Here is a 12,294-nt window from a genome sequence, read left to right on the forward strand (position 1 = left end):
CTGCTGCCTGCAGCTGCCTGTTGGGAAGGGACAGACCAGAGGGGGCCAGACTCTTGTCAGAGGTTTCTGTACCCTGAGGAGTGAGTCACAATGGACACAAACTGAAACACAGGCAACTCCAAGCAGGTCTATGGGAAAGCTTTTTATGGAAGCTCTATCCTTGGAGCTAATTCAGCACTTGACTGGACAACACCTGGAGCAATCTGCTCTACTTGGGATTGCTTTGAGCAGGGTGTTGGACTTGTGGACACCACCTCCAGAGATCTTTCCCAATCCAAGTTACTCTATGAATCTAAAAATGTTATTAAACTTGTATCAATATAGGACAATAAGTTGATGTGTGTATGACTTTCAATCTAAAATTTAAAACTATTCTTATTTTGAACAGGCTTGGCTTCACTCGGGAAACACATTGAAACTCCAAGTGAAAAAGAAAAAAATAACCAACAAGTTCACTTGAATTCAACTTGTTTGCCTCAAATATACAATAAATATGGGGCTGTTCTCCCAATATTAAAATACCATCTGCCCATCCCAATAATGTGAAAAGCACCACAATCCACAGGGTTATTATAGGCTTAAAAGAAATAATGCTTCTGATTAGGCACTTGATAATGCCCCATTTTCTAATAGTGCCACCAGTTCACTCAGTCCAGACACCTTAACTGAAAAGATAAGGAGTCTAAATTTAAGATAAAGATACACCCTCCCCAATTAAATGCCATATGCTTGAAATTTTACATATGTTGCAGTCTAGAGACTAGTGACCCCAGTGAAATATTAATGTGTATGTTACCGTGCCAACAAAAATGGTTATGCAAGCACACTATAAGAAACATCATAAATTGACTTTCTGTACTCTGTCCTCTTGTGCATCCATTTCCAATCGTAAGTCACATAAACATGCTGTAAATGAGTACATTTTATGAAAAAATACAACACAAGTTAGACAGTGCTCCTCTAATCAGTAGGTACCTCTTATGTTATAAAGACAATTTAATGTCATTGTGCCTTCCATCATGTAATACTAATCAAATCCATCTCTGATTAAAAAAAAAAAAAAAGCTTGTTCAAATGGTTTTTACCTTTCTTATATACAAATGCTTCACAAATACTAATAAGGTTAGTTTCACAGGACCTTCAGAATATACAACTTCATCTCCATTTTAGACAAGAAATTATAATTGAAAAGAAAGGCCCATACGAAAATAATCCACTAATTCTGGAAGACCATTTGAATGCCAATTTTTGAATGTTTATCATAGTAAAATACTTCACAAATAGAAGCCTAACTCCATTTGCTTTAACTGGAACCATAAATACTGAGAGCTTCCACAAAATACATCCCCACTGAAAAAGCTCACCGTCAAGTACAAGGAACACATATTTGGTGTCCATGTGTGAAAAACATCGTAAGTCTTTAATATCAGATGAAAATTCCTAGAAATTGAGCTCAATCAAGATCCGAATTTTTTTTTTCCTCTTCTTCCCAACTCTTCCCTTATCCATAAAATATCTTCAACCTCTGCCACAAGAGGTAAACCTACTGCAAGTCTTCACTACAAAACAGAGTCATCCCTATGGTACCTCAGCTTTGTGCACCAAGGAAGGTGCCCTGTAGGAATAAAACCAGTACAGGATTCTTTAGCTGGAGATCTGCTACATATATCCAGAAGATAAAACCAAGTAAGACTGTCAGAAAATTTCATTTCTGGCTCTCTGAGCTAGTCACCCAGCAGTTAAATGCTCAGTAACAGTTAAAGTCCTGCTGGTGTCCTGGCTGGAACTAGTACACACAGCTGGCCGTTAACATCTGGGAAGTCTTTACTGAGCCTATGTATCCAAAGATTTCAGACTTGACTGAGTCTGGGAAGGCCTGCGTGCCAAAAAGACAACAGGTACTCTTCTGATAATAGGTTTCCATAAAAAACTTCAAGTTGCAGCTAGTTCTTTTTAATTTGCCTGATGATTTAAAAATCATCTTCCTTCTAAATTCTTCTTTCCTACCACTACATGACACCTTCAGTTTACAAGTCTAGCTAGTCACTGCAGACACCACTTGTCTTTCATATCTGAAGGGAAGGCTGCTGGGTACCAAATTAATTTGGAACTCAGCAATACACCCGCCACAAGGAATAACAGCCCTGTCGGAAAGTTTATATGAAACATCAAATGTTGATATAAATAAATGAATAAATAGCTGTGCATACATACCTTCTCACCCATGATTACGGGCATCAAGTGGTCTAGTAAATTGAATTCTGCCACAGGAATCATAATAGTACACTTAAGAACAGTGAATGTTGTAAGTCGAGTGGGAATGTATTCCTCCAATGATGCTACTTCTTCTGAGCTCGGCATAGTTCTATTTCCATCCACAATATCTACAATAAACGAAGATTACATGTGTTTGACCAAAACATATAACATATCTCCTACACTTGTTGTTTCAGAAACGATTAGCAAAAAATGGAAACCTTCCCTCCCTCACCCTTCATAGCTAATGATTTTATTCCACACTGGTTCCACCTTAGGCTAAATGAAATTGTAACTTGACTTGCCTTACTTTGAAATCTGTACAGTTCTTTTTCAGAAACTCATGTTAACACTCTACAATAGCTTGTTTCCATGCATTTTTATCCTATATAACTATTACTTCAAACTAATAAATACATACTAACAGGGATACTTTCTTCTCCATAATCCAAAATTAAGCTAGAGTTGTTAATTAAATAAGCCTCCATTACTCAACAAAAGGCTTGGGATTGAAAAAAAATGGTCTCCAAAGTGTCTGAAATTATCTCGGAGGTACATCCAACACTGAGGGGGTACAGTGATTAATTTTATCTTTATTTTGCTTTCTGGAGTCATAAAATCCCCTGGCAGATTTAGACTTTAACTATGTGGAAGCTGCCCCTTCAAGAGCCCTGAATTTGGCCTGTTTTAATTCTGAATGTTTGCATATATGCAATAGGAGCAAACCTGGCTTAGTTCTGCTGTACGGTTCATATTCATGTTCCAGAGCACAAACTATCATTTTCATTATCCGGTGTACTGCACTGCTATCCAATCGAAGATTGAGTGGGCCTACAATGAGGCTTTTTGTAGACATCTCCTGAACATTTCCAAAATCTTCACTCTTTACAGATGAAAGGTCTTGCTGATTCCCAGAAACTACAAGAAGTTTTATAAATAAAAACAAATTACACCAAACAATTTGACATCAAAATTATCAGCTACTTTTGTTTCAAACTCATGATCACAGACTTATATACAGAAAATATAACAATGCAAATTGAACACATAAATACACCATGTCTAGTTTAACAAGTGTAAACAAACATTATTCCTGTTTAATGCAGAACAAACAGGGCCAAGAGACCGCCTTGCCTTTGAGAGCAGCACAATTCAGGAATCTTTCCAATAACTTGGCATCTTTCAAGCTTGGGACACTGGGAAAGTGTCCAAACTATCTCCCAACTTCTGTGGCAAATTAACTCCCAGATGCCAGCTGTGCTGTTGAAAACTTTCTGTAGTTTACCACAAAAATACCTATCCTCACCAGTCAAGGAAAATGTGTACCATGAAGGAACTACAGATATGGGCCCTTGAAATGCAAACTGCTGGTACACAGGCTGGAACAGCAATGACAATCACACTCTATCATCGTAAACCAGACTGACTCTTCCTTCCATTCACTGACAAGGTAAAGCATGGGCAGCGAGAATGAAAACTTCTTCAGTCATTATCTCAGAGTCTCTGCATCCACAAGATCTAACACCTCTGCACTCAGAATAGCAACTAGTATACCAATTATAGTTGTCATTTCTCTGATACACATGTAAAGTAATGAGGTAGACCAAAATCACACATTCACTGTATATAGATTACTCATCAGCTGTCAAACAGTATGACAACATTTCCCTAAACATATCATATGGAAATTCTTCAGTTAAATTATGCAAATATCAGAGGCTGTTGTTTCCCTGTTACATTTGCCTTGTAAGAAAATCACCTTACCCTCCCACCATATTTAGTTTGCAGAATTTCACTCATATTATTTTCTAATAAATCATCACTTCGACAGAGCCTTCATTGCTTTGACACAAGTGCTAAACATTAAATGTCTTGCTAACCATTAAACAAACAGTCTGACAAAATAAACATCAAGATTAAATGGATTCTGAGACCACTTAATCTATAAACATGAAACAGTTCTGAGATAAATTGTAGGATGACAGCTTAATTCATTCAGTGAATCTTGATAGCACACACTCCTTAGATAGCACAGTACTCCACAATCCACCCAATCAAAGCTGTGACAAACAGGAAAGCCAGGAAACGCACAGCTGTTCGCACCAATTTCACCTTGGTTTCCACAATTTAACTCTTCCGCAATTGCAGAGCTGTCCATTTGATATGTTCTCCTTGTACTTGTGGCCAGCTAAGCCACAGAAACCAAAGGCTGTGTAAGCAGTGCACTTCCATGATGGTCCTTCTGAACAGTAATATTTTTCAAGTGATTTCCAAACTCTTATCGAATATGGATTTTACACACATAGTCAGTGCAAGATAGATTTCATTCCTCTTTTCACCCATTTGCCTGGACACACATCAACCTATTTCCTTGAATAAATCTAATAACCTCCTGCCTTTCTGTTACAGTAGCAAACTAAAGACACCTACACAGAACTATGGCCTAAAAACCACAGGAAAATCTGACAATTCCACATTCTCCCTCTACCAGCTTTCTCACTGACACAATCTGTCCATACTCACATAAATGGCAAGATAGGTTCAGCGTGCCAGCCCGGGCTGCGGGAGCTGCAGCTGCTGCACACAGTTGACCTACCCACTTTGTCAAAGAGATGTAGGATCTGTCATCTTCTGAGTAGCTGAGGCTTTGTGGTTAAGTAGCCTGGTATGGTACACTTCATAACTTCAAAGCAAATCTTTATTTTAAAACAACTGGAAGAAAACATGTTTTATTTCTGGTTGCCTGAGAAGAACATTGTCACGCTTCATCCTCCAGTGGAACGCTCCCTTTTTCCTCCCTCCTTTATTGTACTTGTTTGAAACAGTCTTTTTAGTGGAGGAGGTGAGCTTGGGTGGAAAGGAAGGAAGGATAGGGGGTTTTTCCCTAATCTTTAAATCATACTCTATAAAATGTTCTTGCTTCTAAGCACCAGCAAGGAAAAGGTCCCTGCATAAACAGAGACTACGTTCAATTTGACACAGAGCTCGTCTAATGCTCTGCAGGCCTTTAGAGGCCTGTATGATCAGCAGAACAATTAACTTAGTGCCCAAAAGCCCAACAGAAGTTGATGGTGAGAGCATTTATATTCTCTGCTTCCCTTGGTGTTTTGTTTACCATTTCTGAGAGGAAGAAGAAAAAATAAGAAAAAAAAGGACAAAAAGGACAGAAAGATACTACCTCATGAAATCTATTAAAATCTTCAAATGGAACTGAAGTTACAACCATTTTAATAAATCCTGAAAAAGATGGTTTTTTAAAAAGCCCGCGTACAGCCTGCTGTCAGGGTATGCTTTACTTTATATGCAGTTAACACGCACTTTTGTCCTTCCAATTCTAAACAGTATCCAGTTCAGATTAACATTTAAAAGTGTAAAAAAAATAACCCATGACCTCACATAAAGTATCAATGCCAAAAGCCTCTAGAAGTAATAACAGCCTCCTTTTTCAAAAAGAAAAAAACCACTCATTTTTATATATTGTATGTATATGAATAACATACCAAAGTGAAAGCATTTATACAAACCACTTTCTGGAATAGTTCCATTTAATTCTAACTAAGTGCAAAGAGAATGTGATAGAAAACCTATTGGTTCTACAGAAGCTGGTGATCGCAGGTTAATTTTCAAACTTCACAGATGCATAAAGGAAAGTAACATCTGATCACTGCGCCTTCAGCTCTCTGTAAACCAAGTCTAACCCCAACTGACAAAAAAAATCTTAAAATGAGAGTGCTGCACAATAAACTTGTCACCAAAATAGATAGGTAGACATTATAAACAAAACACTACTTCAAAAGTACACCTCGTTAGGTCCATAGGTCATGCAAATCACTGATCGGGGAACTGACAGATCATACAGTGTTCCAGGGAAATTACTGTTTTGTATTGAAATACAAAGTAAAAAACTGAAACAAGTTGGAAGGGAAGAACAGGCAGAATTTCTAATTAAGACTACTGTCTTATTTTCATTCAAAATACTAAAAGTGATTAAGGCACATCTACAAGCGAAAGATGAAACTCCTGAGGCTAATGTTATCCATGAGGCACTTGCAGTTTAATCAGTAATCGTACGCTTCGGGAAAGGTTAAAAGGGCAAAGAAGGTGTCAAACCAAAATTGCCTTGACAGATAAAAATCTTACAATCACAGTAACGGCCTCCTATAACTTAAGCTGGGGAGGTTTTTTTAACTGAAGTTGGTATGCACTAATTGTAACTAAAAAAAAGTTAACTATGTCAAAACAAGAAATAGCGAAATGTAAACTTTTACATAAATACTTTTGTATAAACACCTAATGTTAAAAATGTAGCAAGATTTATATTGATTTTAAAATCTTGAGGTATTTATACCTTCATTGTAAATGATATAATTTATACCTATTTGTTGATGTTCTATTTAATAATTACATACTTGACTCAAAATATGGAAAAAACTAGCTAGAACATAATTAGCAACAAATGTCCTATTTGCTTTTCTGAGGAACAAAAACTATCAAAAAATGTAAGGGTTTAAGTTCTTAATTCTAGCATTGTAACAACCATTTTAACTATTAATTTAAAAATTAATTATTCGTTCTTTTATGTAGTCAAGTAGCTTACAGGTAGTAACGCTGAAATCAAAGAACACAGCAAGACTTGATACGAAGCCAAACTACATTTTGTGAGGTGTTTACCTGGTGAATGATACAGGGAATAAAAGCCAAGGCTCTGTAAAAGTAAACTGAAACAAATAGAAAGGAAGCTGAGGAAGGCAAAAGGTAGCCAGAAAACACCAGTAGCCTGGTCTTGAGGGGAGAACAAAAAAAAAAACACACTTGAGTTCAGCCGTTTCTGAAAAGGCTTAGATATGTCATTAAATCCCTCATGCATTCATAGGAACAAGACAAAATACTCCACAAAACCTATTTTTCCTCATAATCAAATAAACTGTGCACATTGAAATTTCTATATCAAGAAAAAAGGAGATAAGATCTTCTACTGCTCTCCATAAATGTTCTACATGCAATTAAACAGCTTTTTCTTTGTTAGAAACAGAACTAGACTGCAGTAGAAGCTTGACTTAATGTACATTTTCACAGCTTCATGTCACACCCACATTACACAGAAAAAAGACTCAGAGCCAGGAAAGAACTGTTAAATTACCTAGTGTATCTTTACTATTGAAGGCAATGGTACCTTTTATTTCTTTTTATAAGCTTTGCCTGATCCATTCTCTAACCAAACTTATAGTTTTTCTTTCCTACTACTTTAATACTTAATGTCCAACAAATCCAGAAAACAAAAACACTAGCACTTGATGCTTCTCTTACATAAAGACAAATATGTGCAAAAAACCTAGGTAAGTAAGTTGAACTAGGAGGCAGAGACAGAAAAACATTCAGTCACAAAAGAGCAAGAAGTTCCCAATGCATGCTCACAGAAATAGCATCCATGATAATAAATGCACAGGCGGTGAAGAAAGCGTTACTCAAGCAATAAAGCTGCAGAGCAGCAACTGTAGAAGACAATCTTCCCAGAAGTAGAGAGGAAACACATAGCGATTCACAATAAGAACATCTATATAAAAATACATACAAATTACTTGTGGATACATTAACTCCTTTGTCCTGGCTTTTGTGACACTCAAAAAAGTAGACATACTTACTACATTGAATCCACTGTATTCTCTCAGCTTTAGAAAAGAACTGATAGGCATCTCAAAAATTATTTAGAATTAGCCAGTATCTATGTATGCACGGCCTAGGCTAATACTTGCTAAAAAAAAAAAAAAGCGTTCAGATGTATATTTAAAGACTAATTCTCCACACTATGACCCTTGCATTTTTCTTCCTAGGAGAAAATGACAGTCCTTTTCATCTTTCGCATACTGAGGACAAACTTCAGTCTTCAACCAGGGTTTCAGAAAAGAGTTTTCCCCCTCCTCCCCAAAGTCAATAATGACAACTTAAAAAAAAAAAAACATCAGACTCCATGATGTCCTATCACCAGTCCTACAGTTTTGCTACTGATATCATTGTGATTACTTACACAGGGGAAAAAAAGAGAACAGTAACAATCAATAGCTAACCAAAACAGCCCGCCTCAACATCAGTGAAGATGTAACCATTTTAATGATGAACCTGACAGTAAATCTAAGGTAAGTTAGAGGACAGCTGCTAACGGACCAGTTGGGCATGAAAAGTCTTTGTTTTTATTATTTAACAGGGTAAACAAAGATAAATAAAGGTACCTTTGCCACTGGTGCTTTCCATTGTGTACAAGTAATCCATGTAGAAAGCCCCGAATCTCTGCATTCCAGCTATCTCTGTGTACGTCTCCTACCAACAAAGCAAAGCAAACAAAGAAAACGTTGTATAAGGAAAGAATCTTGAGATTACCAGCTGATAGGTTGGTATGGGAGAGGTATTTTTATGTTTGGATTTGTGCATCAACACACAGAAAGGCTTATCAAAACAAAGGACAGAGGTTATCCCAAAGAATTCACCTCTCCAATAGGTAATGTAACTTCTATTTGTGGCCACACAAAGGCACATCCATAATTCCAGTGGACATGCTGACCAATTCATCAATATCATCTAGTTAATTATTACCTTTAATGGAGTAAATATTCTTCACTTGACCTCTTGCAACCAACAGATCTGCCTAATTAAATACACTGAAAGCTGAAGCTCATTCATTCTAGCTTTGTTATTTAAGGAATACCGCGGTTTTATCTTTAAACAGGAGGAAACATATTAAGACTTTATGCCATCGTTGGGATTTATATATAACATAATTCATTATTAAACAGCAAGTTCACTTTCCCTCTTGCCAAAAACAGGCAAATCATAAAAGCATCAAAGACAGGCAATGGAAAGAGCAAAGCTTAAAACTAAAACACACTATGGGAGATGTCTGAATATGTATAAGCAATTGTGATTTCACTAAATAATTTCATTTTTATGGTATTCTTCAGGTTAGACTACATCAGTAGTATTAAAAAGTTGAAATTATTTAAAATAAATTAGATATATTCAAAATTGTAAATGGCTTACCTGTACAATCACACATAGAACTCTACCTATGAACACACCTGCAAGGGACCACCTTGGTCACCACATCCAGTCTTCAATAATTGCAGTCAGGGAATAAAGTGAGAATAAAGCTGGACTGCACAATTTACAAGAACAGAGACTATCGGTGTCTGAAAATTTGTCTCTACCAAAGGCAGAATTAGCAAGACTTCATCTAAGTACATCTAAGATAAAGCACATTGACAATAAAATGAACACTGAATGAAATGAAATGATCTGGTTTCCAAGACAGCACTTATTGGTTTGAAGACCATTAAGTACTTGCTAGTTGGGATTAAAGTGGTATGTGCTGGTAAAGCTGGGTCTTTTGCCAGTATTCTCTCATATCTGTTTTTCTCTGCAGATGTTCTGTAGTCTATGGCATTAATTCAGGTTTTGGGGTAGTACAGGAGTTTGAGGTTTGTTTGCACACGGTTTTGTTTTGTTTTTAAACAGGAAGGTTTACTGTTTGTTTGTTTGTTTTTCCATCTGCAAAGTAAGATTCAGCTAAACATGACAAAGTAATGAAAATCAGTCATCTAATAGTACACAGAACTAATCATTAGAAATCCATTAGATAGTATCAGAATTTTTTTTCTGAGAAAAAATGTAATTTTCTGACCTTATGATGAGCTGCATCCAATATAAATTCTGCACGAATACTGTTATTTTCTGGACTTCTATAATCAAATAGTGAATTGGTAAGGTATGTCATCCCTTTTGCACTCAAGTTTTCTCCGCAATTAAAGAAGTAGGCTTCCTTCATGACGTAGCAGAAAATAACAATAAGGGAAGGGAAGAAAAACATACAGTCAAGTTAACAAAGCAGTTTCAATTCTGTCGTAAAACACTAATGATACTGTAGGATCGCTCAAGAGCATATGAAAGAGGGTACCTCAGTTCCAGTCACATATTTCATTATGAAGTTAAGCCAATTAAAATTATTTTATTCAAATAACGTTGAAGTTCCTGTCTACACCCTCCCCATTTTCAAGTTAGTAAAAAGGTCCTGAGCTAGTGAATATTATACAACCATGATCTAGAACATACTAGTTTCATTTTAACAGAAAATAACTGCAGGTCATTGTTCCTTAAATTCTACTCCATTCTCTTAACTACACGCAATCCTGTCACTACATATTGCATTTCTCTGACTGACCAGTGCCTTTGAGATGCTTTATCTATCCTCTTCATGATAAGCAGATATTGAAATGTATTACCTACTTGGTACCTTATCACTCTTCTTTATTCATCTAGATTTTTACATGCTTCTCCATATTCCAAACCCTCTGTCCTCCTGATATCAACACAACTTTTCCATCAACAGTTATTTTTCTAAAGAAGTTATTTATATGAGATTGATTTTTTCCAACTATCTATTCTCAATCACATACAACACAGCTGGAACCTACATGAAAGGCACAAAGTCCCAAGTGTAGCAGTACAGAAAGGGAACAGGTGAGGCAGAATCAACATCACCACCATTCTCACAAAAGCAGAGATTTGCTTAAATTCACACCCCAGAGGGTGGCAGAAACATGAAAAGGAGCGGAAAACCAAAAGTCCCTTATCAATTAACCTACAGGAAACGCATTCACTCACCCACCCCAGTCCAAAAATCACTTCTCACATCCCCAGGCACATCTCCCTGTATCTCACAGGGCCAGAAGAGCATCTGTTACAGTTGGTTCATCCCTGCTCCCCAGCCTGCCCTTCTGGAAAAGGTGGTGCCCACCCATCACGGCACACCAGTCAGCGTGTGTCCCGCCACACCTCTGAAATCCCAACAATGTCACACTCTACAGCTGTGTAAGGATACACAGTTCTTGTTTGTTTTCCGTGCTGCATACAGCTTGAGGCAGATGTCAAGCCCATGCTGCTCTCCCAGGAGAAGTATAAGAACCTGTCCCATTATGTCTATCATAGTACTGTATATGAGCGTCTTCCAAATAAGGAGAATCTTGACATTAATATACAGTCACTTTGTTTTCTTCCACATTCTTAATTTTTTTTCCTTAAAATACTTTAAGACTTCACAGAGCACTAACATCAAATTAACAGGTCTGCTGTTGCCTGTATTGTTTTTATTTAAACACAGATAGTAATTGCTGTACTCCAGGGCACAGTTTAGGGCACTATTCTGTCTATAGTTCAATCAAAAATCCTCATTCTTGAATGTAGAATTTCATGCACTATTAAATATTTTAAGAGTAGTTCACATGGATAGCTGATTTTGTCTTATTAAGCAATTCAAGCTTTACATCTATTTAAAATACAGAAATTAATAAAGTTTCAGTCCTTCACTTGATACTGCTCTCATCAACCTTATTGAAAAATGAGGCAAAACACACATTCACTTCCCATTCCTTCCCTTCCAATCTTCTGTTGATTTAAGTACTTTCAAAGGCTTTCAGCTGTGTTATTTGTTATACAAGATCAAATTATGCAAATATCCATAAAAGGGGGGTAGCAGGGTTGTGAAAAAAAAGCCTTACATTTTACAGCTTCTCACTCTTAGATATTTGTCTTCCCAACTGTAAGGAATAGACATTGAGTTCTACATTCCAGTGACACATTCAAAATGCTTAAATCACAACTGGTAACAGTAGCCTTTCCAATTCTTGCAATCAAATCTTTCAAAGCATTCCAGAATTACTTATGCAGCAAGTCAAATGATATTTCAATATACTCACTTCATCACTCCTATTCATGTTCTCTTCAAAGTCTTTAATTCCCATAATTCCTTTAAGGCACATAGCTTGGCAACCAACAAAACCTATCTGGCAATCGAAGAAAAGTTCACCTTTCATAAGGACCTAATGAGGGAGAAAAAAACGTAGTGTTTTAAAGAATTCTTCTCCATTAGAAATAGAAAAGATGGAGAAAAGTGAACCAAATTATGTTTAGGTTTATATATTTAGAGCTTTAACAAAAAGCAAGTTAATCAAACAGGGCACTTAGAAGGAAGGGTTTACTTTAGTGTCTGAT

At 36.6% G+C, this 12,294-nt stretch overlaps 1 protein-coding gene across 5 annotated transcripts in view; it reads right to left on the reverse strand.

The window, feature by feature from the left end:
* VPS13B (vacuolar protein sorting 13 homolog B) overlaps positions 1 to 12,294 on the reverse strand; it is a 445,653-nt gene that overhangs the window by 372,776 nt on the left and 60,583 nt on the right. For all 5 annotated transcript variants that reach the window (XM_080340706.1, XM_080340704.1, XM_080340705.1 and 2 more), the window contains 5 exons: positions 12,000 to 12,122; positions 9,929 to 10,066; positions 8,484 to 8,571; positions 2,983 to 3,174; positions 2,215 to 2,384 (listed from right to left, as the gene is read on the reverse strand). In XM_080340706.1, the coding sequence (XP_080196832.1) occupies positions 2,215 to 2,384; positions 2,983 to 3,174; positions 8,484 to 8,571; positions 9,929 to 10,066; positions 12,000 to 12,122 (711 nt within the window). The remainder of the gene's footprint in view (positions 1 to 2,214; positions 2,385 to 2,982; positions 3,175 to 8,483; positions 8,572 to 9,928; positions 10,067 to 11,999; positions 12,123 to 12,294) is intronic.

This window comes from Nesoenas mayeri, assembly GCF_963082525.1.
Source record: "Nesoenas mayeri genome assembly, chromosome: 2".
NCBI classification, from domain to species: Eukaryota; Metazoa; Chordata; class Aves; order Columbiformes; family Columbidae; genus Nesoenas; species Nesoenas mayeri.